General features: G+C 36.7%; 1 protein-coding gene across 1 annotated transcript; it reads right to left on the bottom strand.

Moving 5' to 3' along the window:
• Nucleotides 1–1,443: 1,443 nt before the first annotated feature.
• Nucleotides 1,444–27,300, bottom strand: ABCD3 (ATP binding cassette subfamily D member 3; the record flags this gene model as incomplete). Its single annotated transcript, XM_072419851.1, is given in 22 exon segments — nt 1,444–3,065; nt 4,796–4,852; nt 6,945–7,049; nt 7,609–7,728; nt 7,829–7,918; nt 8,003–8,068; nt 8,199–8,276; nt 10,300–10,363; nt 12,367–12,439; nt 12,522–12,613; nt 13,751–13,842; nt 13,919–14,016; nt 14,367–14,436; nt 15,686–15,755; nt 17,716–17,858; nt 17,953–18,009; nt 20,465–20,588; nt 22,241–22,338; nt 22,607–22,676; nt 26,055–26,143; nt 26,271–26,369; nt 27,270–27,300. Coding segments are annotated over 22 exon segments (1,864 nt in total), but the record flags the coding sequence as incomplete, so codon positions are not given.
• Nucleotides 27,301–27,750: the final 450 nt, after the last annotated feature.

The following is a 27,750-nucleotide window of genomic DNA, read 5'->3' on the forward strand; positions in this document are numbered from 1 at the left end:
TATACATTCTTCTAAGGTCAGGGTTTCTGGATCATCTCAGCACCTTTCAGGTTTGGAACTAGTCACTATATGAGAAAAATCTTGATAACCATAAATGGTACTAAGCAATGTTGTCTTTAACACAGTACTACCAAATACAGAGAGATTTGTTGCTTCAGCTGCTTGTAAATATTGTAGCTAAAGCCCCAATAGTAAGTAGAAACTTTGGAAAGTGTGCTAACTTTTTACAAATCTTGCTCATTTTAAAGCCATAAGGTGTAAAATGGACAGGAAGGAATGAGTGAGTTGGTGTACACCCAAAAATAAACTCAGTAGAATGATTCGTCTTCAGCTAACGGGTGTATACAAGAAACGGTGTAAGAAAGCACACACCCTCAGATATCTATCATCCAGCAAAGTGATATCTCTCAATTTACTATAAAGCATAATCTAAAATAAATAATTGTCACAAGAGCAGAAATTATATATGTACACACATACATACATACACACATACATATACTAAAATAAAATATATGTATTTTTTTATTTAGCAAATATTTTAAACTTAGTTTAAGAAATGTGTGTTTATTTGTACAATGTAAACTACTAACACCTGAAAGGTCTCAGCAAACACATTCATGTAGGGTCTTGTTGAAGAATGTTAAAGTGTGTAAAATTCTTTCATGCTGGGTTGTCCACATCAAAACAATATTGTTTTTGGCAAGATATATACATTATTTACCAATTCCCAGAAATTCCTAGAAAGAACCACTCCAGGTACAAAAAGCTTAAAAGTCAGAGAAGATATTATTAAATTGCTCACTCAAACTGCTGTCCACTGTGATGTAGCTTTCTCTAAAATGAAATCTTGGTGTCAATGCACGGTACAGCTGAAAAGCACCTACAACACTGGGACAATCCTTAGCAACAGCTCCTCATTCAGTGAACACCCTTGTCTATACACTCTCTTCTCTCCCTGGTTATTCATAGAATACAAGGCACTCCGATTGGCCAATGAGAGAAGGTGGATCAGTGAATAGTATAGCTCTGCTATACTGTGCACTGTCACTGATTGTGTGGTTTTAGAGGAAACTACAGTGAAGGGGACAGTGATTTAGAGGTCAGAGGAGGTAATGGTTGGTCACCAATTCATTCTCTAAAAAAAAAAAAAAAATGCAGGGAGTTGTTCTGTAAATATGTGTTCCAAAGAAACAGTCATGTTTTTTAAAAATGATTAATACTTACCTCTTCCAAAAAGGTATCTTTTCACCCATGCACAAGTATATCTAACTATATTTAATTGTTTATATTGGCCTATGGATATAAACACAAATTCTAAGGGAAAAATATAGCTATACAAAAAACTCACATGGAGGTAAATTATCACTCTAAAGAAAAGTACCTGCACTGAAGTTTGAGTGAAAGTACAGGAAAGTTAAGGACCAGGCAGAGACACCGGAAGAGGATTTACACAGATCCCATTTATTGCATACTTCATGTACAGTATTCCAACATTTCCAACCAACTGTTACCCTAAACCCATATCTACAACAAATAGTCTACTATGCCACACAGTGATCCTTCTTGTTCAGTATTAAAGTCCTTCAATTAATAGCTAGTTTTTAGGTTAATAGGTTATCATAAAATCTCATGGAAAGGATCTGAAAAGAACACTGAAATCTGCATGTGGGAAGTGTAAATCTGAAAATTACATACAAAACTGAAGACCTGCAGCAACACGCTAACAGAAGTACCTAGTGGCATAAAAACTGGCCTTAGCCTGCCTGCTTTCACATTATACTGGCAAAGGTTTCAGGATTTGAGGAGAACCAATTCATATCAACGTTAAAAAGCTACACATTAGTGCTGTCAACCAACCAAGTTTTTCTCCCAGTTTTATTAAACTAAACTCCAGGCAAATAGCTAAATATAGATGAAATACATATTGAAACAGCTTTGTCAAAGGATTTGCAAAGCCAGCCCAGAGACCTAAGGTGACACTACAGCAGTTAGGTAAATAGAACTAGGTCCTGTCCCTATCTGCAAACTGTGACTGGACAATGAAAGAAAAGCAGGAGGCTGATGAATTCATCCATCTCTTTGCTCTCCTCCAAACAGCATGTTTGCACATAAGCACTGCAGCAAACCGGACGGGACCCTTTCCTCTCTTATTCTGAGCTTTGCTGTACAGGGGATTGGAAGAGGCCAATACTAAGTCAAATAGAGACATGTAAACTAGTTGCTTTGAAAATACATAAACGTATTTTTATAAACCAGCATTAAATGTAGTCTTATTTGCCTGGAGTTCAGCTATAATAAAAAGAATACATGATTAAAGTATTTGAATGGTGGTCCTGAAAAACTCAGGTATTTAAACAAGGCTCACATTTGCAAAGCAATGAACATATTCTGATGTATTTTTTCTGTTTTGTAAATCCCCAGTCTTGATTTTGGTGTTACAATACTAAGAAATTTGGTTAAATTACATAATTATTTTCTTGTCTGTTTCATTTTAACATTAATTCAAAATTCCAAAACAAAAAAAAAATAACCTGAGATTAATTTAAAATAATAAAAAAAGAATGCTAAATCAGTTGTACTGCCATCTTTAAATGCCTATGGCTGCAGGCAACAGTGCAGTCGATGCTTAAAAAGGAAGCACATACAGGCCAATCATACTGTCCCTTAATTGTTAAGGAAAGCTGATAGCAAGGGATGAATCTTTCACTCCTTGGAAATGGGAAAATCTGTCCCTGGCCAAGAAAGTTAAAAGATGTAACCACCGATATGGATCAGATCCACTGGCTTTAACCTGGAGGTGGTCTACTTGTATGTACCCTTAAGTACAGTAGTGTTAAGAATTACATTATGTATGCACAGATGTCAAGATTCTACACATTAGACTTGGATTTTTAGGATTAGGCAAACTGCTAATTAGAAAAAAAACTATCTTCTTGGTGTTTCTTGATTTATGTTTCATTTGGAGGAGGCCCATAAACATCCCTCTAAGATCCAAACTCCACTGTGTCGTCAGTAATTGGCTTGAATTCGTAATTTCCCCGTCCATCCATGTGGAGGTAATACTGCAAAAAAAGGAAGTTAGTACTGATGCATAAAAGTAGGAACCGAGATTTAAAAATATATAGTATGCCCATGAATATACATACAACTTCATACAAGGAGAAATTTCAGCTTTGTGCAGGCCCTATTGTGCGAGGGTTGTACTTATCCCTTTCCTTCATCTCTCAGAGACCACACAGCCAAGAATTTTCAACACAAGGTTGGCCCCTTACCCTCTTTCAAATACAAATTATGTTTCTGACTCTAAAGCAGACTGACTCCCCAATTATTTTAGATCATGGAAAATTATTATACACTATCATGCAGCTTTGTATTGTTGGGCAGAATTATAAATAATGGTTTGGAGTAATGCTACTGGAATCCATGGCATATATAGCATCTGATGGCAACCATGTGAAACCAGTTTTAGTTTGATCTGCATCCTGTTGAAAAATTGGGGAATATATTAACAAAATATAAATATTCCACATTTTTAGCTTCTAGCAAGGAATCTAGCGTGCACCCTCAGAAACTTTATTGAATGACAGCATAATTTCAGGCTAACTACATTACACTGTGGGAGCAAAGCGGCATATCAATTTATATATATATTTTTTTGCTTGTTCATAAAACTGTCCTTATATCATGTTCAGCATGAATAGAAGTTTAGTAGAAATCCTTTTAAAAGGGCAAACCTATTTTAAAGCCGATGCTTCTATTTTATAGATAAAAGCTAAAGAAGACTTTACTTGGCCAAAATAGGATAGATAACTTGTTTGACTTGATACTTTGCCTGTCACTTGTTTTAATGTTTTGATTGATCAGTGTATGTTTGTGTGACCTTGCTCTTTATCAATTGAGAAAAGTAAGTTATGGGAAGTATAACTCCTCCACCAGTGACACTAACTGAAATGATTTGTCTGTTCTTTTTCATGTTTGCATAACATGAGAAAAACAGATGGATAGTTGCTAATTGCCTAAATTTACCCTAAAATGTGTAAGTGGGCTAAAAACACTTAAAATGAACTGGGAGTACTGGAAAAGTACTCTGGAAAGCACCTAACAACACAATAGCCATATGACATGTGAAGGAAATAAATACTACAAAGATGTGTTCCCATGTAAACACATGCTTACAATATCCCCTAGGCTCCAGATCAGATGTGAAACAAATGATAACTGGGTATTAAAGTAGATCCCCAGTTTTAGTTTATTTCATTTGGATTGAATGAGAAATAACTAGAACCGATAAAAATGAAGTTACACTTTTAGGCTTTTCATTTAATAGGAAAGTGAATCTTCTCACTAGGTGAGTTTTTGCTGTCTGTGGGCTGCTGGGGAGTTTCTCTCTTTACTTTGTCCTGGAAAACCAACAGGAAATGAAAGGAAGTCTCATATGAATTGCTATCTTAGACAGTTGTCAGTAGAACATTTGTCTTCATTTCCCTTTTACCACTTTATCTGTTGACAACTCATATATTAGATTTTCTTCCAATTTATGGAATAATTTCCCCAGCAGGGATATAATATTTACACTGTATGTTATTGTGTTGCCCCAAATTTGAATAAAAGGAATAAAGGCTGACTGATGATAGTTTTTTGGCAAGTCATTGTAACACACTCTGATCTGCTTTCGTCACCTCTAAGCACTAATGTGATGATCGAAATATAGCACGATAGCAATTCCAGAAAATATAATTTATCTTGTCACCGACCAAGGCTTTAAAATGTTGAATAAACAAAGATACTATACCTCATGGTGTTTCCACAGAGACTTTCTGTGTGACACTGTGAATAGAGATATTCCAACCTGGGAAGGATAATCAAAAGGAAAATATTATGACACAATAAAATAAAAGTGTTATATATTTTTCCAAAACTAAAACTTATAAGGAGCTCTAATGACCATTTTTCGTCAGCTTATTGCCACATTAAAAAGTGTCAATAAGTGTAAAACTGGGACAGGGCGCTTGAAAGAAAAATCTTTTAACTCTATTGTACACCATTTCATATACAACAATCAAAGCCGGAAACTTATAGTGGATCACCATTTAAAATCTGGTGGTCACAAATTCAAATAAAAAAGCCCATTCTGCTGGAAAGCTGTGATCAAACAGAATAATAGTGTTAACTGTGCATTGATAAATGAACCCCACAGAGATTCATACTGATTTGCCATTAAAGTTTTAAGGTGTAAACTACATATGGATATTCTGATCATTGTGGGTATGTCAAACTATAGAAATTAAGCAAGCAGTTTCACTTTCAGCGAAAAAATTTCTTTTAAACTTTAAGCCTTTTTCGAAATGAACTGGGAAACCTGGAATGTGGCAAACTTAAAATGTGTGTAGTTTGGACTAAAGTTTATGGTGAAGACCGCAAGACCGGAATGGATGGAATAGGATATAGGGAGAAAACAAGACCAAACCTACCCTACCTACTAATCAACCACAATAGAACGTGTTGCAGCAAAATCTTTGCTCATGGAAATACATCAAGAAATAAAAAAAATTCCAATCCCCTTAACTGTTTCTGTTCCAAATACTTTTTTTTCCTTCTGCCCCATAAGATCAGCATGATTTTGATGATGAGTGTCATTTGTGATATTAACCATTTTTTAACAAATATAGTTCCAGGTCCCGATCTTGGGCATGTACAGAAGGAGCTTTTTCTTTTTCTTCATTAGGGAAAAAATGCTGATCTTGCGCATGTGTAGTGAGGTTTGCACTCATCCACGACCCCTCCTCGCACCTTGGCTGTAGTGATTTATAGGTTAATTTCAATCGCCATCAATAAATTATTTTATTGCTGGCTGGTCAGGTAAGCCCTGGATCAACTAGCACAAGCACCTAGGATTATCATGGCTTAGGAAGAACAGACTGACAGCTCAGCCAGTTTTTAGGAGGGAAGTGAGCTGCCCACTCAGTCATAAAGGCGGGGCCACTCATCCTGGGTGGCAATAAAAGCCTTATTTGTTCTAAATAACACTCAAACTTTTATTTACCTTGTCCACATGAAATTATTCTAGCAGAGTTTTGGAACATACAAAGGAAACTGCAATGTAAAGAGTGGTAACCCAAATGTGGTATTATAAGTAGGGCATATGAAACACACATCTGTCTTACCAAATGAAATGACTTTACTACTATTCACAATATATCAATATCCCTAAATGCTTTTCTAATAATAACCCTGAGTGTGGTCTTGTAAGTAAATCAAGACCAGCAATTACAGTAATTTTTTATAGCATTCCTATTGCAGACAGACTATTGTTAAAGTTCAATTGCACAGGAAAGATATTTTTGCAAGTCCACGTGCATATTTATGTATTCTTGTATTTTATTCTTCTAACACTGAATAGTTTGTATATACTCTACTTTAGAACATTCATATTGCTTATTCAGGACATTAATATACTGCCAGCGTTCTTGAATTTTAATGCTCCAATAAAAAGAAACTCTTGACCAAATAACTGCTAAAACATTTTTTCGTTGTTGTTTTGAAAATTAAAAAAAATGTGGCAAAACAAAGTGACAAGGATGACATTAAGATTGTCTTTAGTTGCTAATATGACTATAGAATTAAGTGTATTATCATAAATTGCAAGGAACCTATAGCAAGATCAATACACTTTCCCACAACTTTAATAATATAATATACTAATGCCTGAACGATCCTTCCCAACTCCAGCTTAACTGGAGATTAACTTGACTGGTGGCAGCGGGAAAACTTATTTGCTGACTGATATTGTTTTAAGCTGTCTTACTGAAGTTTGCAAGTCAAGCTATCCACCCAATATACTATTCAGTGATCAATTATAGAAGGTTATCTGTCTGGGGCCCCAAACACAGTGTGGAAGTATTGGGAATGCTCAAATTATACACAATGTTTTCTCCACGTACCTTCCTACAGTGGTTGTAGATATAACCTTCTACATCAACACTAACAGCACTTGTGCATTCGTCCAAGATTGCAAACTGAGGCTTGTGGTAGAATAAGCGAGCCATCTGAAATTAAAAGAAGCAAGGAGTAAAACAAACCTGGGCGAGATCTAAAGAAAAAATCTGATCTAATCTACCATTTGTAAATACACTGAAGGAAGAAGATTTCCATCTCTCCAAACATAACTGTGATTCAATTCTGCTGACATTCTAACATATTATTTTTACATATGCAAATTACCAACTGCATAGGCTCAATTCGCTAAGGCTGATACCAGTACAGTATTAAAGTACATCTGTCAGGAAAATAAAAATGCAAGGTGCAGTTTCTGCCTTATTGTGAATGTTAGGTGTTTGGCTTCGATAAAAAGAGACTAAACTGGTACATGGAAACAGCAAATAAAAGTCAGTACCTTTAGCTTACATTTATTCTGATTATTTCTCAAGGCAGTTTTTTCTGTATAACTATGTGCTATGTGTGATATGATAAGTGATAGCAATTGAAAAAAACACCAAAAATTGCAGTTTCGAACTTAGTAGTTTAGAAAGCATGAAATAATCCAAAGATAACAGCAAAAGCATTGTATAGATGTGTGCAATAGAAATTAACAGATAAAAGACATACCGCCATCCTTTGTTTTTCTCCTCCACTAAGAACATCCATCCAGTCCTGGACACTGTCCCAGCCTCCCTCACGATCTAAAATTTGGCCCAGTTGAACATTATCAAGGTATTCTTTTAAGACCTGTGTTAGAGAAGTATAAAGTCCTTAAATGTTTCATGCATTTTACTTTTAAGGTACACTACCATTAACCAATAAACTAAAGAATAGTGGGATTTCCAACCTTATCTGAAATGCCTTTACGTTTCTGGTCTTCATGTGTGTCTGGGTAGATGACTTGGTCCCGTAGTGACCCCAAAGTCATATACGGCCTCTAAAAATGTAAATATAGAGGGTGAATGAGTACATTACCATATATTTTGTGAGTGCACCTTATGTTAATGTTGAAGAAACTTACCTGGGGAACATAAAACAGTTTCCCTCGTTCTGGCTTCGTCAGACTTCCTCCAAACAGTGGCCATAACTAGGAAAAAAGGTAAATAAAATGAATAAAAAATAAAAAGAATTACCACTAGTTTATAGTTTCTGTGTCTGCCACATATACAATAAAGTTACATGCTGCCCAAGTACAAAGTTCTGAAGAACACAATTACCTCTCCTAAGACACGGAAAAGGGAGCTCTTTCCACAGCCATTTGGCCCACAGACAAGGACATTGGTTCCAGACCTCACCTGCAAAGATAGACAATTTGTTACAAGATTACACAATGAAGAAACCTCTGACAAGAGCATAACATATGTAACACATCCTTTAAAATATTTCTTTATATTTGAACAGAACTGATGTCATGCACATATGATGTATCTTACGTTAGCCAGTGTTGAGTCATTTTGGCTTTAACCTTGTGCACCCAGAACTTCCTGCAATATCTCCCCTGCCATGCAGCCTAGGTCAGCGGTCGCCAACCGGTGGTTAACAGACCACTGGTGGTACGCGGCTCTTGCTGGCGCACCCCCGGCAGGGTCAGGAAAAGGGCCCCGCTATGAGGGAGCACCGGCCACAGCCCCAGACCATGTCTCCTGTACGGAATGCATGCTCAGGGAAGTGGGCGGGTTGTTTCTTTGGACACAACCCACCCACTCTCCCATCCCAGGCTCAGACCTGCAATGGGAGAGTGGTGGGTTCTGGCATTATGACCTCACTCGGGGGGGAATCTCTTCCCCTTTGAGTGACACACAGCGCCACACACATGCTCGGTCTGAAGCTGGTAAATTTTTGGTCTGTGGGGCTGAAAAGTTTGGCGACCACTGGCCTAGGTCAATAAAAGTTCCATAGCCATTTTAGCAAAGAAACAAATATCACTGACATCTGGACAAAGGATGATGTTTTAATGTTAGAAAATCAGTGCAGATAAAAATTAGTTTATTACTGATGAAATGTTAGCATATAAATCCAACCATAATTGTATATTAGCTTTAAACTGAGCAAAACTGAGTAGGACCCTATGTCGGTTTGTTTTTTTTTCCCAAAATAATATAGATGGCAATGGAACACAATTCAAAAAAGATCTTTCAATGGGGTCACTTGTTACATAGTGGGTTAGATTGGAAAAAGATATAAGTTCATCAAATTCAACCACTAGGGAAATAAACATATCCCAGATATAAAACCCTATAAGACATAGTTGGTCCAAAGGAAGGCAAAAAAAACCCTGGTACAATTTGTTTCAACAGGGGGAAAAAAATGTTCCTTCCTGATTCCATGAGGCCTTGTTTTGAAGAGAACTGTCAGATGTGCTTTTTCCTCATATTGGAGAGGTTTCTACCTGCATTCAGATGTCTCTCTGGAGACAGGAAGTAAGGGGCATTTTTCTGAAAGGGGTACAGATACCAAAAAAAACATGTCAACCTGTTCTAGCCAGTCTTACAAATCCAAATCCAAAAAAAAAATGTAACTTTTATATATTTTTTATGTAAAAACACATCTGAATACAAGGATAACAACATCAATAGCGATGTGCTTTTCACACACTCTGCAACTCTGCAAGTCTGTTTATACTTCAAAAGGACAAAGTGCTTTAACAATGACATCTGTATTTGTTTTAGGCTGATATAGAGGGGTCTTGTGCTTTGAAAGCTTGCTAGGATTTTAACTACATCCGGCCATTAAAGGGTCAGTTCTTTATGTAATTTTGATAAAACATTTGACGAATCTATTCCATATACCATGCAGGACAACTGAAAGCTATATTATATTCTGAAAACATACAATCAGAAGTTGTTAATCATTGCTGATGGAATCTACATTCCATGGCTCTTCCTCCTAAAAGTGATTTTTATATATCACCGATAATGAGACATCTATTCAGACTAGTGGTGCCTCAGGTTATAAGAGGGAGGACAAGGCCTTCATCTAAAGTTCAAAGCTGCCAGGTGGATACCAATAGTTACCAATAACACATCAGACATGGATACCTCTGCCAGAATAGGCAGAAGCCTTTGTCTGAGGATTTGGAGATTGGCTACCTTATGGCCACTGATTCCCACCCAGACTTCTAGTACGGTTAGGAAAATGTTAATGCATGGACCCTTCCATTGCTCTGACATATTATTAATGCCAGTTGTTTGTACTTCTTAGTCACCAATACATTCACAGATCTTTTAAACATTTCAAACCACATTCTCAACCAATAAAAAACTGTTTATGTAAACAAGCCTTAAAAGAACACAATTCAGAAGAGATGGTTGTACTAACCTCAAAGTTTAGATCTCTGATTAAAATGTCCCCATTTGGTGTTGCAAGAGGAACATGATCAAATCTTCCAGAAAAAAAAACAGAAAAGATGGTAATTATTATAATGATTAGGACCAAAACATAAATGCACAGTAAGTTAGCCAAGAAAAGTATCTGTTTAAGTACCAATCTGTAGTAGAAAAATTATGCATTTAATAAAATAGTAAAATAAAATGTCTGGAAAAATATTGCACTCATTTATATAGGGCTGAGAGAGATCATCTGCATTAGGCCTTACCCTGAAGAGACTTTCTACCAAACATTACTAACAATCATGCAGACATAACCTAGAGCCACCTATAGGTTGAAACCTATTAACTTACCAGTATAGATTTAAGAGTAAAAGAAGAAACAGGAGTACCCATAAAAAAACAAACATAATTGAATATTGTATTTTATTATTCAGGAGTTCTAGCTAGGAACATTTATTAGGAACACTGTGGAACACTGTGATAGCCAACGCCACTATTTAATAAGTCACAATGGTCGCAGATTCTGTAATATTACTATTACATTCTACTGGGAGATCCCAATCTTTAACATAGGTGCAAGGCTGATGTCTGCAACCTGTCATTATTATCATGTAATCAGTTAGAATATATAAATGATTTATAATAGGAAAGGGAAAGGTATTGCGGTGTCCCAGATTAATTCTGCACATAGCCAATCAGAATACATAAGCATTCACTATAAATTTACTTTATAGTGGGGACCTCTGCTGGGTATTTTCAGTAATGCTTCCTTTTAAAATAACTTTTTTTTCAAAACCTTCAAAACTAGAAAAGATAATTAGAAAAGAGAAAAGAAAGAGTTACATAGGAATATTAGGAAATGGTGAAAAATAATGTATGGGCGAAGGGGAATGATCTCTTCAGACTTATCTTCTGCTTTCAGAGAAACAAACTCAGCATTTTTTTTGTATCAAATTAAGGTTGAAGGACATGGTTGGTATGATCTCATAATAATGTCCGATATTCAGCCGAGTAACGATATCGTATCCAGTAAAACCATGTTCCATTATATCTCCCCATCTCCATCCATATTATTTATCTTCTAATTAACCATTGGTGTGAGTAATATTACTTCATTTTAACATAAGTGTTTTAGGTAACAGCTGAGCAACACTACAGCTCTCTTATAGACTATTTACTATTGATGTTACTTGAAGGATTGTGGCATTATCGTGATTTCCCGCACACTAACCCCAACTACTATGCCTAAAGAGCAGAAGCAACGTGCATTTACCAGTCTTTGGAAGGTTGACCTCGAACGTTGTGTCTTCAACCCCAAATAGGCTATTGAATTATTCTTCATCCAACGCGGCAACAAAGCCCCGTGTTCAGTGTGCAACGACACCAACAGCACTTTAAAGCGGTCCAATCTCAAGGGGCATTTCGATGCCAAGCACGCGCACACCTACAGAGACTACCCCTCTCCTTGGACACCTTGTTTCTTCTGGCCTAGTGTGCCTTCTTGACCTCCTGAAATTGCTTAGTAGTCCAACAAGTTTGCCAACCTCTGGCCTAGGCGATCGAGAATGAATGGCAGCACAAAGCCTCCCAGGATACCTACGTCCCGGGAGGCTCTTGGGTGCTCCTTCTGCACATGCCCAAGCAGAAGCAGCCCTTTCGTCAAAAGAGAAAAAAAATTGCCCATCTCACACATGCGCAGTGAGATCGGCAAGTGTTTTTCCCCATTTACATCACCTGATCTCACGCCTGTTGTCAGGGGACGTAGGAAGAAGAACCTAAAAGAAGAGGAGACGATGGCAGCGCCCGGTGCACTGGCCCATAGAGGGACCCGATGGAAGAGACATCCGGACCGATCAACTGCTCTGCGGGATTGACGGTAAGTGTATCTTTTTTGTTTTGGGTAAGGTTTATATTACGAGGTTAAATATGACTAAAAACAGTATTTCCTTTGTTAGTTATGTGATGTGGTATATCAGCATTCCACACCAAAAAGTTCAGTCAATACTAATCAAATGCAGAGGACTATTGCTGGAAGTTCCCTGACTTAAAAACTTACTTGATTATGTTGTCGACATTTATAACTCTTCCACTTCCTGGAATTAGGGGAATCATGGGAACAGAATCGGACTCTGAAATTTCAAACAAAAATATATCAGTATATGAAGTTAAAAAGTGATGTTTAATTACTTAAGAAGTGAATGAAGCAATTACCTTTGTCCTGTTGGGAAATCATAGTGCGTTCATATTTGCCTTGGTTCAAGTCCTTTAGCACTTGCATCAGCTCTGTAATTCTTGCTGTGAAACTACACACATAACAATCCGTTAGTGTTACCTTGTGTTAATTTTACAAGCAATAAAGGAGACAATATAATATAACATTGTTGCTGCTATAATTTGATTAGTTCTTTCTTTAGCATGGGTATACACATTTGTGTTTTAAACATTTCGCTCTGTATTAGAATTAAAAGATTTCCTACACAAATAAAATGTCTGTCAGCCATTTTATTGCCATTTTATAGCCATTCAGGATTGTCAATAATCAGACAATCACAACCTCAGTACCATCTCTTGGCTCTTTTTTGAGGGTAAAAGTCTGCTAGCTATTTTGAATCATTTTGGCAGGCAAACCATTGTCCCTACAGGATTTGGTGTTGTTGGTTTCTGCAATACACATATTCACCAACAAAGCTAGTAAGTCTATGTCCAACTCAGCTACAGAAAAACGCTTTAATCATCAGAATCATCCCCTGAATGTAATCAATGACCAGGTTACAAAATAAAAATCCTTGTCAGGTGACAAAATTCTATATTTTCTACCTGTGATAACATAAATGTGTGCAGCTAGTCTGAGGCCAAGGCAAAACATTAGTTAACAAAGCCATAAGTAATAATGTGTATTTTGTAAAGTACATAGAAGCCACAGAGTTTACAAAAGAGCTCTTCCTCATCTACAAATGACTGGTAGTACAGGATGGATATTACTGGCGGCATTCAATGTAGTGCAAGTTAATGTAAACTCACATTAGGAATAAATATATTCATATATTTGGGGTAATTTACTAAAAGGAATTAAAAATCTTCACACAAACCGACTGAAAAATCACTTCAATTATCCAATCACATTAAATGTAATTCTTGTACATTTATAGGCACATGAAAGGAGAAAGTAAACTCAAGTAAAATGTACTAAGTAAAGATTCTTATTTTCAGCAGGATAAAAGGTCGTACCTTGTATTAGGTTCTCCTGCATGTCAACGGGTGCAAGCAGAATGACTTACTTCTTTATTGCTTAGACCGTAACGTAAGGAAATACTCTCAGGCTTCATCAGCAATATGTCTGCTTTTTGATACCCACCATTCATATTGTGTAATTATTAATATTTCAAAACAATTTTGTCTTCCTAAGATATATAATTAAAGTGGAATTGCCTTCATCTTACCCTGCTAGTCTGGTCATTTCACGTCCAGCTAGAACAATCCGGCCAAGGGCTTGGGACATCCTAAGCAGCATCCTTCCACTCTGGTAATAGTCCTGCCACAGATGGGAAGCACTATTAGAGTTGGGTATTTAAGCATTAAGAGACAACTGGTATAGGAGCGACTCTTACCTCCAAGAGCTCTGCATGAGTACTGGTCAAATGACGTGGGTGATTTGGTGTGAGGAATGGACGGCTGACAACCAGATAACCAACAACTGTAGCCAAGTCTGAATAAATTCAAGTGGAAAAAAAAAAGGGCATAAATTTAAAATATATATATTATTAACTCCCAATGTACATTAACATATATATGCACATTTATGTTTAGTTTGTAAATGGGACTTTAGATTTTTAGAATTTTATAAGTAATAGGGAATAACTGAGGAATGCAATTTCAGCTTTGCTGTATGCACTTAGGCCAGAGGAGTGCCTACATTCTATACTATAAAAATCATGTGAATAAATGCTTTAAAAATACATACATATATCTATATGCAAGCCAGCTCTTTTCAGCTTTGTTGTGTACTAAACAACCATTTGTTGTGTACTAAACAACCATACACATATTATGACTTACACTTAGCAATGATGCTGTCTACAAAACCCATGGAAAACCGGAAAAAAATAAAAGTATGTAAGTGATCCACCTGTAAACACAGGAAATAATCAGATTAAAATCCACTCAAACATGTAAAACACAGTCCTCATTACTAACAAATTATTAAGTGACCAGATGTACAGCTCTGCAACAACATCCTATGAACTTTATCTAAAATGAACTTTATCTATTATAAAAAAAAAAAAATTCCCATTCAAGAAAGAGTAATCCTGCTTTGTTACAAGCTCTGTTTAAAAAGTTGAAAGATTTGACAGTGACATTTTAACATTTACCCCTATAAAGCAGCTGGGGTTGAAGCATGTATTATTCTGAGGAAACAAATGATAGAACAATGAACTTAAACCTTGCTGTGCCAAAACGAGATGGTCACCATTTGAGTGTTCAGCTATGCTGCTTTATATACTCCCGGGAACAAGGAAAACTTAGGCCAAGAGGTGTCCAAGCTAGGGGTAAAATACTAAAGTGGATTGATTGAAGAGAGAACCACACTTGCCAGAACAAGGAAATCATGTGACTAACTGTGGTCCAGCAATCCATCTACTTACTGTACTCAAGAGTAATTAGACGATAAAATGAATGTGTAGGAGCTGAAATGGTTTGCTATAGCAGCTGAGTATTTAATCAGATCTGCAAATTTACTTGTTTCAGCTGTGCACTGGCTCCAAATATCAACTAAAACATAAGGTAAGGTATTATGTAGATTACTTTTTCAAGCTGGTTCCACAAAACCCAGTACAATTTAGAATAGAGCCAAATTCAGCAGAATAGATGCTGTGTGCACTGCCTGCTTTCATGGAAATCTACTAATAACTGCTGAATACTTACCTGTTCCCCCGAGTCACCAGAGTGTTGTCCCTCTGGGTCTGACAGACCAGGCATTCTGTTGACCTCAAATGTCCAAGGATAGGTACACAGGCTTCAATTGCAATGGAAGCCACTCAATGTCTCTGAGGAACATATTTACAGTGTCTTCAACTACAGCATTAGGGTGCAGGTAGGAGCTAATCACCAAACTGTTTACCCAGCGTGTAAGATTACTTTATGGTAGGTAAGTATAGTTCAGATATATTTAGGTATTTGTGACAGCAGGTAGACTAAATGTGTTCCAGACACTGGAAGTATTCCACAGTTTCTCAAACATTTTTATAAAGAATGTTGTCCATAAAAAAGACTGGTAATTTTGTTTAGTCTTCTTATTAATCCGAAATGTTCAACTAATGCTCCAATTCTGTCATATAACACACATGCAGGTCAAATCTAAAAAAAAAAATTCTTACCAGTTTATTAAATGCAGAGTGAATGGTCATTTTTTCCCTTTTGTTTCCATTATAGAAGGCAATTTCTTCACTAAAACGACAAGAGATTAAAAAAAATGTTAACCAACCAATACAGGATCCATTTTTTTCTAAATTCATTTGGACTGACACTGGGCCATTACTACAAAGCACAAATTAATTACTTATTTGAACAGTCTAATCTCTTAAAGAAAACAGATTTTACAAACACTTGTCTGTCCCTGTGGCATCACAGGCGCCAAGGCTATCTTGAATGACTGGGCATGGATAACCTTAAGCTACGTACACACGTCAGATTTTTATCGCCCGATAATCGGCATCGGCCAATTATCGGGCGAAAATCTGCCGTGTGTACAGTCGGTGTCGTCCATCGTCCGGACGACCGACCTGCCGGATCCACGGACGATGGACGACAGCCGATCCTAATGAAAGTGAAGGGGAGAGCACGCAGCAGGGTGCCGCTCCGTCGCTCTCCCCCTCCCCTCTCCATAGAGCATGAACGGTGCTGTATGTACAGCACCGTTCATGCATCGTGCACTCCCTTGTCGTTGGAAAGGATCGTGAAAGATCCTTTCCAACGACAAAAATTGGCAGTGTGTACGCAGCTTAACTCTCAAACATGCAGTGTTTACCCTGCAAACTCCAGCCAGCAGATGCTGATCAGTGCATAAGCAGCTTACCATTTCCTCAAAAGTAGACAGCGGTCAGGCAAGAATATTTTGTTGCGAAAGTGAAATCACCGGTCTTTTTAAACAATAAAAACCTGCCTCATTTTCAAAGGAGAACTGTAGTTCATTATAAGTCGCATTGTCTTCATCAGCCTTCCTTCTTCTCATAGAACATTTGCTTCCATCATGTTCTTTGGTAAAAACTACGCTATCCAGATGGTTTAAAAGAAAACATGATTCTTCAGATCAGGCCATGCTCCCTAATTTCTCTATAACACAGTTATGCTACTCCCTGCTCATTGAAGGAATTTTCAGCAATAAACAGGAGTTAACATGGGCATTCTGACCGGTGTGCAACAACACAACCTCATATACAGCAGCACTGAAATCTTTCTCTTGTGGACAAAATTAGATTTTTCAGCAATGTGAGTGACTTACAGTTGCTTTTAGGTTAGATAGCATCAACAAGCTTTAGGCACCCATACCCCACCCTAGTGGTTTTCATTTGGACCAATTTTAGTAGGTACTATCCACTGCATACCAGGAACACCCCACAAGAGCTGCAATTTGGGACATCTATCTAGACATCACCATTTAGCCCCTTTTTCCTGTTTCCAACTCATCACGTTTTGACTGTTCGCTTTCTACCTTATTTATCCCACTCTCCTACAGGTACCTAACATGATAATTAATGTTATTGTTTATGAGTACTGCTAAAGATCAAATAGAGTTCAAAGTTGGGAAACATAACGGGTTACCAGTAAAAATAGAAAAAAAAAAAAAAGTGATATGTGGAAAGGGGAGGCAGAGAGTGGGTTAAAATAAAAGGAAGTTGAGGTTGTTCATGGACAATGCTGTGGTTCAATAAAGTAGAGAGAGTTTTTGTTTTGTTTTTTGCCAGTACAGAAGTCCATGGCAGCACAAGAAACATCTCTCTCTCTGTTCTCTCTGAGAACAGTGATTTCTGTACTGAATGTTGGACATACTACCCAACCAATAAGCAAGGAGGCCTTGCTAATTTAGGAGCAATAGAGAAAACATTGTGAATATGTGGGTTGGGGCACTGTATAACAGACTACTGCAGGGGGGCCAAGATTAATTTAGCACAGATTGACTGTAAGCCTCAAAAAAATACACATAAAAAACTGATCACAGAAGCACAGTAATAATAAAGACAATAATAACGATAAAGCAATGAAACTTGGTGAGATGCACAAACATAATAATATCTATCAACTGGAATGACTAAACCTTAAACTATAAATCTACAAAAGGAGAAAAATGAAAATATTCCACATACTAAGCGTGCATTGTTACTAGGAGGAACACAGTAGATTGAATCACCTGTTGGTAATGAGCCGGGAGTTGACATATCTGTATTCACCTTCATATCTCTGCTCTGTAATAGTCATTTTACCAATTGGCCTCCTGAGGCGTGTAAGGAAAAGGCCTGAGACAAGCAGATAAGCCATCATGCTCGCTGGACCCTGTGGAAGATCAGCATCACTGTTAATATATTACCATGATTACAATGGTTTTTGTATGTAAATACCTTAAGTACTGCAGTCCAAGTCACATTACCTGAGCTCCAATTGCACTTGTCAGTTTGAAAATATACAGGACAATGTCCAAAAATGGCTGCAATATAAAAATAAACAAAACTGAATAACTGTTTACATTGAAATAATCAGTCAGTCAAAAAAGACTCTACTTATATTTTCAGTTTAACAAAATCACACAAAAAAAAAAAAAACACACATGAAAAAAAAAACAGGATGATTTTAAAAACAACATTACGCATACTTTCTTTTAATGAAGAACAGCAACAAAAGCTTCCTTTTCTGGAACTTCCTTTCAGAAGTTCAGATTAAGAAAACACTCTCTGGTTAAGAATTAATCAATGCCCTTGTACCTGAACATTCACCACCAGAGAAGGTGCTATGGATATTAGATTCACAGCTTTCTAAATAGGCAATGGATAACAAGGTATTATCCATCTCCTTCAAATATTTAAAATGACCATAAACCAAAAAAAGTAAATTCACAAATGAAAGTCGCCACTTAACATGTCATATAAAAATAGAGAAAAACTTGCAGAAAGGTAACAATAAAAGATTGGGAAATCTGAGTACAGTAGAACCCGGTTATCCGGAACTCAGATAACTGGCAACCGATAGCTCCCCTTTCACGATCACTCCTGCAGCCCTAGCGGAGGTGTGGAACACATACCACAGCTCCACTAGGGCTGAGGGAACAATCAGTAGAGCGAGACTGTGCGGTGGGGGCAGAGCAGAGCTCCGCTGATTGCTTCGCTGATTGCTCCGCTCCATAATTGGCTAAGAAAAGGGAAATCCTAATGACGATTCAAGCGTCATCAGGGTTTCCCTTTTCTCAGCCATTCAGCACTAGAGGTGAATAGGGACTGGACTGTCCAATAAGTGAGAAAAGGAAAAAGGAATTAACCTCAGTTAACCGAGAACTACACTTATCCGGAATCGGCCATTCCCCGTTGGTGCCGAATAACCGAAGTTCAACTGTAATATGCCTACACAATCCAATAAATACAGGGTGGGCACTGTGCATAGTACCAGGTCATGAGATTGTGTCTTATAGTGGGTAATTAACAGCATGAAAAAGTTTTCTTCATAAAAAACTATTTTTTTTTCGGCTGCTGTGGAATATTGCTTTTTACATTACCAAGTAACACTGTAAATATTTATTTTATAGTCCACATAATAATCTGAACACATTTTGTTTATATATTAAAAACATGTAATAAGTAAATAAGTATCTTTTTTTAAAAATTGATTCATTATATTATATATTATATTCATTATAAATAGCACGGTGGCTCAGGGGTTAGCACTCCGGCCTTTGCAGCACTAGGTCCCAGGTTCGATCCCCAGCCAGGACATTATCTGCATGGAGTTTGCAGGTTCTCCCCGTGTCTGCGTGGGTTTCCTCCGGGTACTCCGGTTTCCTCCCACATCCCAAAAACATGCACTTAGGTTAATTGGCTTCTCCCTAACAATTGACCTTAGACTACATTAAAGACATATGACTATGGTAGGGACATTAGATTGTGAGCTCCTTTGAGGGACAGTTAGTGACACGACTATGGACTATGTACAGCGCTGCGTAATATGATGGCGCTATATAAATACTGTATAATAATACTGTATAATAATAAATACATTTAAGTCAGTGACATATTTTAAATATGGAAAAAAGAGTGCAAATGCAGCTGGCACAGAAACAGCTGAAAGGATGCAGCAAGCATTATGAAAAGATATAGCTAAGGAGGCATTCAGTAGTGGGAACCACTGACTAGCTGTATAACAACTGTATTTTCTGTAAACAATATGCATACTATAAAAATATGCCAATATGATGGCATCACGACATCTTAGCTGAAGACCAGTTGTTCCTGGCCACAAATGAAGAAAGTCCTGCATTGTATAAGCCAGAGTGCCCACACAAGTCACAATTATCCACCTACTATAAAACTTTAAAAACTTGGAACTCCTGAGCGCGGTAGAGTTTATTTTGAAAGGCAGGGCTCTGCGATCTACTTGCGTTGCCTTTGTGATCTACCAGTAGATCGCAATCCACCTGTTGGCCACCCCTGGTATAGGGCAAAAAAAGTGTACTCAGAGCAAGGAGGCTGCAAAGAGTATTGCAGATGGAAGGGTCTATAACTAAACATTTGCTTTGATGTCCTCCAGATCTCCTGTTACACAAATAGCGACCAAATTCTACTAATGCCAAAATATAAAATCCAAGGCCTCTCAAACTTCTTTCATCCATAGGATTTGCTTATGAGTAAATGTAGTTAGCTCTAGTAAATGTTGTACAATCGACACTACCTAAAATTACACTGAAATATATTTTATATTACATATAATACCTTCCCCTGAAGTGTATATATAGCAGTTTGGAGAGCACTGAACTAACAGACAGCTACTAGCAACAAAGAATGGTCAGAACGGGGCTATATTTTTGTTGTGTTCAAATCAGGCTAGATTATCGTTAAACAAAGACTAGTTATTGGTTCTAAGCAAAATTCCAAATAAAATCAAAAATATATATGTACCTTGCTCAGATTGGAATACAAATCCACTACACTGTTGCAAAACTTTTCAACATCTTGTGTAAGCAACTGATCAGCATTTGCTATGCGGTTGTCCAAGTTTCCCATCTTGTAATAGGTGAACGATCTAAAAACAGATAAAATAAATGCATACATATTGCCAAAGGATGTGGTAAACTTTTGTTAATTATATCACTGGTGGTAGTCAGGACCCTCCCATCCTAGAATAATTGCAACATGTATTTCAAATGGACTAGTTAGAAGCATCTTTGGATACAGAGCTGAAGGCTGACCCCTTCTTTGCAGTATGCAAGTCCTACATTGCAACCTTACCTGGGAATACCAAAAAACGCATTGTATCCACATTTGATCAAACTTCTTGGTATGCCTATCGGCTGTTATCTAATGACCCTCAGATTGAGGTCTAATTCACCCCTGCTTTTCTGTAACCTCATAAGCCCTGTAACCACTGTACCTCTTTAATTTATGTCTGTTGAATAGGTATTTCCTAAAATATTTTCTGCTGCGGCCAATGACAGTACTGCAATCCATCACATGAAAACAGAGTTAATTGCGTTAAAAAGAGTTAATATGCAATGGCTTGTTTATGTTTCTGTACAAATAAAAGAACTGCATAGGTCCACAATTTATACTATTTGAGACAGCACAGTATAACTTATTCAGCCCTACATCAAGTGAACACATCTAAGCTTACTTGCATTGGTGCCTCATTTCACAGGTCACAGATAATCTTAAACTGGCCATTCTCAGCCAAGCTTCCATGGAATCCTGGGGTTCCTCCAGAAGTTGCCAAGGTTTTCTTAACCTTGGACAACTCATAGGTGATGGTGCCTACATCATTTTTGGGCCAACATCAATTTGCACAGCCAGCTATATGAAACCAATGACCTTGTAGGGTGTCTGTAAAAGCATTTTTACCAATACTGTAGGGGTGCCATCTTCCTACTGACAACCAATGCAAATAGCATTTGCACATAGATTGGTTATTTCAGCCCCTAAAGGTTTCCTGGGGATAAAAAGGTTGAGAAAGGCTGCCTTAAACTAACTGAAAAAAGTTGTTCTTTGTAACAAGAAAATACATTTCTCTCCCATTGCTTCCAACACTGGATATTAAGGAAGAGAACTTGCAGGCCAAATGACTCCTCCTGATAAATATTTAACCACAGATGTCTGTTAAAAGATGTACACGATTGATGGGTCTGTAAAGGTCAGGTGCAGACACTGGTTTCTCAATATATAAAAAAAAATATGCAGGGGTGTTGTGGGAGACATGACATGCATTTCTGATTTTTATATAGCTCCATTAACACGTTTACATTTACTAGACAATCCCTACCCTTCACTTATCCGAAAGCAAAATCTGTGATTTGTCTACACTGCTCCATCTTGCTGGGGAAGCACTTGCACTATGGGAATATGCTCTAACAAAGGTGCTGGATGAAGAACAGAATACAACATCTCTGTAATCTGTTCAACAGATTACTCACTCCTTTAATGAACAGTGTCCTAAAAATCAGAAAAAGAAAAGATGTCAAGATGATTTAACAAAGGTCTACTGTTTGTGCACTTCGATGTAGTGATTATAGCACCAGGGTTGTCAGTAAAAAAGAAAGTCAGTGATAACGCCCGAATTGGATGAGAATATATAACCATGTACTACTCTTCTTTACGTTCTGCTCACTCATTAATAGCAAAACAAATAAAAATAAATAAAAAATCCTCAACCCAACATAAATAATAAAAAAAAAAAAAACTCACTTGAGATATTCATCATAGAGGTACTTCGTTAGTCTTTCCCGGAAACATAACTTCAGTTCATTGAGTCCAAATTTCAAAAAATTATTTACTAATGAGATCTGTAAAAAAAACAAAAGCATGATGTTAGAAAAGCCAAAGTGTTTGCTGTAAGAAAAAAAGAAAATCTTCCAATATTTAGTCTTGATCATGAAATTAGAAACATTCCATAAGAGATTCTGCAAATCATGTGAGTATCGTTATTAGAGTCAGAACAAGTAGCAAAGCGACACCAAACATATAATCTAAAATTACTTTAACAGTACATTTACTTTGGGGAGGTGGGGGGAAGGAGGTGGAGAAAAAAAATAGAAAAAATAAAAAACTTACGGCAGGCATGGCGGTGATAAAGTTGAATAGGTATTTCCTAAAATCTTTTCTGCTGCGGCCAATGATAGCACTGCAAACCATTACATGCACACAGAGTTAATGCCATACATAAAATACATTTACTAGAATATATAAAAGGCATGCTACAAGACATGTTTATAGTTACAATTTACAAAGCAGATATCAGGCAAAAGAGAATTTAGGTTCAACAAGTTCATGAGCTGCAGTGGAGGGTGTTAAAGATATATGTTAACTTTTGAAACAGATAAGAAAATTTCAGAGTGTTACAGTGATTGTGACATTTTTTAATCTCTGAATCGATAAGGGCTGATACACACCCCTCCCCATCACTGATCTCCAATGTCTTCCTGACCAACAAAGGCTGATTAAATCTTCTGAATCAGGAGTGAAGAATGCCTAGTCCTGGTTTCAAGTTGATTTAGATTTCTACATTGCTATGTTCCTCGCTCTGACCCCTGCGTCACTACTGGGCACACTAGTGAGGTAGAGACCAAAGAAGGTAACTACAGACCCCAGCAGAAAACCAAGCATTCATCACATCTGGAAATGTACCAGATGCTGAAGATGTAATAGCCAGGGTAGCTCATGAAAACTGTGAAGATGGATTAAACAAAAAAAATGACATAAAAAACATTCTCCATCTACCACCTGACATTAAGTGCTGGTGATTATCACCTCCCGAGATTCTTTTCACTCAGTTTCGGCTTTGTGCAAATAGCCTTTTTATTAGGATAGCATGCCGAATGCATCAAAAAAGTGATGCTGATGGTGGATTTCTGCCTAATATCAGAGTGTGCTTAATTAAATTTCAAGGCTGAAACAAAAACATTTTTTTAACACAATAAATTATCAAAAAACACTATCTAATCCCCCAAGGAATGGCTCAAAAAGAGGAAATGAAGGGAATAACCTGACTGGCCTAACCAAAGGCCTGCCTGAATGCTGGTGAGGAAGAAAGCGTGGGAATCTGAAAACAGGCTGCACATGCAGTTACATTTGAGTGGTCAAATTTAACATATTTCATAAATCAGCAACTATGCAACATACCTACAAGAAATAGCTTTTCCTTACAAGGACTATACAAGTTTCTGAGTCCCAGGGGTGTATTTACTTTTTGATAAAATACCTTTACCTTTAAGCAATGTCGGAAAGAAAACTAAGGTTTGCCTAATTAGATTTGCTGAAAAAGTCAAAAATTACCATGGGGAGCACTTACTTTTTAAGATTTTACATTTGAATTATTGACATACAGCTCACTCGTTGCTGCAGCTATTTCTGATTAGGCAATGAATAAGCAGTAGTTAATGGCATGCATTCATGGCCAATAGATTCCCACAAAATTTACCAAGGGAATTGCAGATATATACTGGAAAAAATATTTCTTGAAAACGGCTTTATTTCTGCTTATGATTCCACTGAAAAAGGAATCAAAAGAAAACACCCATGTTTTTTTTTTTTTTTAGAAATATGAGAATGAAACAAGAAAAGCAATATAATAACATAATTTTTGCATGTGTAAAGCTGAGTTTTTAATCGCTTATTATTTTTCCTTCCCTGGTTTATCAATAATCATATTTTTTTAATAATATACTAATAAAAATATCTGATTAAAACGTTTGTTTTCAATACATAATTATTGAAATCCGGTAATGTCATTAATCGGTCTCTGTGCCTCTGTCTGCAATGGCATATCATGGCTGGGAAAAAAAGCACACATAACTTGGTGAAAACAGAAGGCCGCCCTAGGTAATGCCACATCTCCATAATGTAAACAAATTAAATCAAATTAATGAAGAGGGTGGGCCAGGGACATTTAAGATAGATTAAATTGCATATTCCCCAGACAGGAAATGGGGCAGGCTTTGACTTGCTGCAGCTTCTAATGAAAACAAGAATGAAGTTTGTAACAACTGTGCAACACTGGATGAGTTCAGCTTTATTTTCTAGCAGTAAAATTCCTCTCTACACAATTGTAACTGGCATGCATTTTAATGCTTTCACCGTAAAACTACTACAACTTTAACTAAACTACCAAAACGTATCAAATTCATTTATGAGCATCACTAAAGATCTGTAGAAAAAAGGTCCAGTTTGCTGTATTTTGGTGTACTACTCAGAATTGTCATCTTTACAGCAACTGAATAGGTTATTTTTATGAAAATGTGCATAAGTGGAGAACATAGCCCCAGGCAATAAGCAGATTTATGACACAAGGAAAGGCCAAATTACCAGAAGCATCCTGTTAAATTAACCTTTAAGGCAAAATAAAAACCACAGTACAGAGAGAATTAAAGGATCTACAAACTCTAACAACTCTAACTTTTAAAGAGACCACAGAACAAATGTTAAGGCATATGTTTGAGAAGTTCATATAATACCTGTAGAAATTGCCAGAACTCTAATAACCTGGTAAATTCCTGATCTTTTGCCTCTGTTTACCGTTATGTTATACTGTCAGAAAAAACACATCCATCTATAGAGGAAAGAGTTGGGGTGGAGCCCTGTAGTGTTATCCTATTTGTTGTGTCCTGACACAGCAAGGCGGGTACAGGTTGTCATCATAGGACTAAAGGTGAGTTACCGAATGAATTTAGGCCATGAATTTAAGGATAGGTAAGTAGGAATATATTACACTTTTGTACCTGGATTTGAAATACACTTCAAAGGACCTGATCCTGCTATAGTTCAAGGACCAGATGTGATGGAAAAGGTGACATATGTCTACCAGGTGATCTTGTTTTGAAGAATTCTCACTATATAGAACTATTTTCAATATTCATACAAGTGTTGCACAACTACACGTGAAAAAAAAAGTCAGATGTGCGAGGTGAACTGGACCATTTCGAATTTTGTCTAAGCCATCAGCCATTTACAAGAAAAAAATAATCTACTTTTGCCTTTCTGGCTAATGACAACAGTGTGCTTCCTGTGCCTAGGCACCACTGTACCTAAAGCTGTTTATCTGCATTGTGAGACCATCTAAGACATGGTCACTGATTTGGAGTGACATTTGGTAAAGACACTTTTGCAATTTTGGTCTAAAGGCAATACTAGTGACCAGTCCTAGGTTATCTGAATATCTTTTTTAGGAAACTGTTCGCACTGTTCAGGTCATAAAAGTATCTTGGTAACTACAGAGGCTGCAAAGCCTATGAACAAAACTATAATTTACTATATTAACAAGTGCATATAAAACCTAATCATGGCAACAGTTTGCTCTTAGCCTAGTAACTTTGCTTTGAAACTCCACATGGGTATTTTTATTTTATTGTGATAAATTGCAGATTAAGTGGTAAACACATGCCATTTTAGGTCCTCTAACTGGCAGGGTATACTGACCATTTGTCTTGTTCCTTTAATATACCACTCTAATGAACAACCTTATAGGAAAAGTTGGTTGAGAAAAAAAAAACAAACTTTAAAATACCTTTCAATAAAAGTGCCATTCTGTATCATCCAGACATCACAGTATGTGCGAGCTATCAGCATGACAGCTATGAGTAGCAGATATCCACCCTGGAGCACAAAAAATGTAGTTAGAAACCACAAAAAAATAACAATGACATTTTAAAGACAATATAATAGAGAAAAATGAAAAAGACAATTCTGTTCACAGGTTGACAGATCCAAACAAAATACTGACCTCCTTAGAGAATGTTTTAGGGACTAATATTTTCAAGATACGGCACATTCTTCCAAAGAATACTTTATCCACTTGGGCCTTTTCTTTCTTCCCATCTTTCTGTATAAAGAAAAAGGAAATGTTACAACTTGCATGTTATATCTTTATTAACATTTCACAATAAGTTAAGGGAAACCACTTTGCAATACCACTTTGATGGGAATATTATTTGATATTTCGTTATACAACATTTTTTGACTGGCTGCGCTACCAAATGTACATAATATGTAAAGTTTACTACATAATCTTAACACACATCAAAAAAAGATTTGAGACAACCCAACCTCTACAGCTGTTTTAAATGTTATTCTTTCGGAAAGATTACAACAAAGATTCTAGACTTGGGTTTCAGTAGGTTTAAACCAGCTTAGAATCAGCAGCTGGTTTGTTTCCATTACAAATTTCTGTTCTTGAAAAGCCAACTGACTATTGCGAACATTGAAAAAAAATTCTTTGCCATTCTTACAGAGGATTGAAGGTTTGTTTTAAGGTGTTTTAAGGTGCTTTGAGGGCTTACCTCTAGAGCAACTACTTTATTGTTCACCAGGGTGCATGTTAACTTTAAACACTTTGTATGCTTTCCAAGTTTCTCAACATTCAGTGCAACCCTACAACTAACCACATATTTCTGTGTTTTAAAATTACATTATCCTAAATCATAATGCTAGCTGCCTGTTTGCCCCCAAATGCCCTTTTATATATATATATATATATATATATATTTATAGTCAAACTTTTTCTACAGATTTGAGGCACATATATTCTTGAGTCATGAGCTTTGCATTTTTTTAATTGTGGATAACTGCTTTCTGTGTTTGACTTGTTTTGCATTTATTTTGAGGTTCTGTGAGGTCTGTTCAGTGGCTTATAAGATGACACACAAAAGTGAACAGTAAATGTTAAGAAGATTATTATTGAGGGTTACCACTTCAGTGAGCAAGGAAAAAAAGATGCAATCACCTCATGTACTGCTGACCTTCCACCCTTCCTCCTGTTAAAAAAAAATATTAATGAGTTTTAAAATACAAACAAACAATACAAAGAAAACAATACATTTAGTCCTTTAACTACAGCACTAAGCAATTACTGAACAAATATTTTGAAAGAGAAAAGGTCAAACCATAATACGAACTTGGATGAGGTTAGTTTAATCAGCCGCACAATCCTAAGCCTTTAGAAAGGGGCTTCAGTTCACTTAAGTTGATCACTTTGCAGCATTTAATTTATGTGACATTAATGCATTGTTAATCATGCCAATGATTATCCTAACATTTTTTCATTTTAGCAAATAAGGCCCAATGTAACTATATGCAGTTTCCTTTTTAATTGTTGATAAATGGAGAGTGATAAAAAAAAAATATGACTTACACCTCAATACCAGATTCTAGTGTGATGTAAAACAACCCTATCCCTGAGTTCATTCAAAACATATACCTGTGAA

Source organism: Pyxicephalus adspersus, chromosome 8 (assembly GCF_032062135.1).
Source record: "Pyxicephalus adspersus chromosome 8, UCB_Pads_2.0, whole genome shotgun sequence".
Taxonomy (NCBI): domain Eukaryota; kingdom Metazoa; phylum Chordata; class Amphibia; order Anura; family Pyxicephalidae; genus Pyxicephalus; species Pyxicephalus adspersus.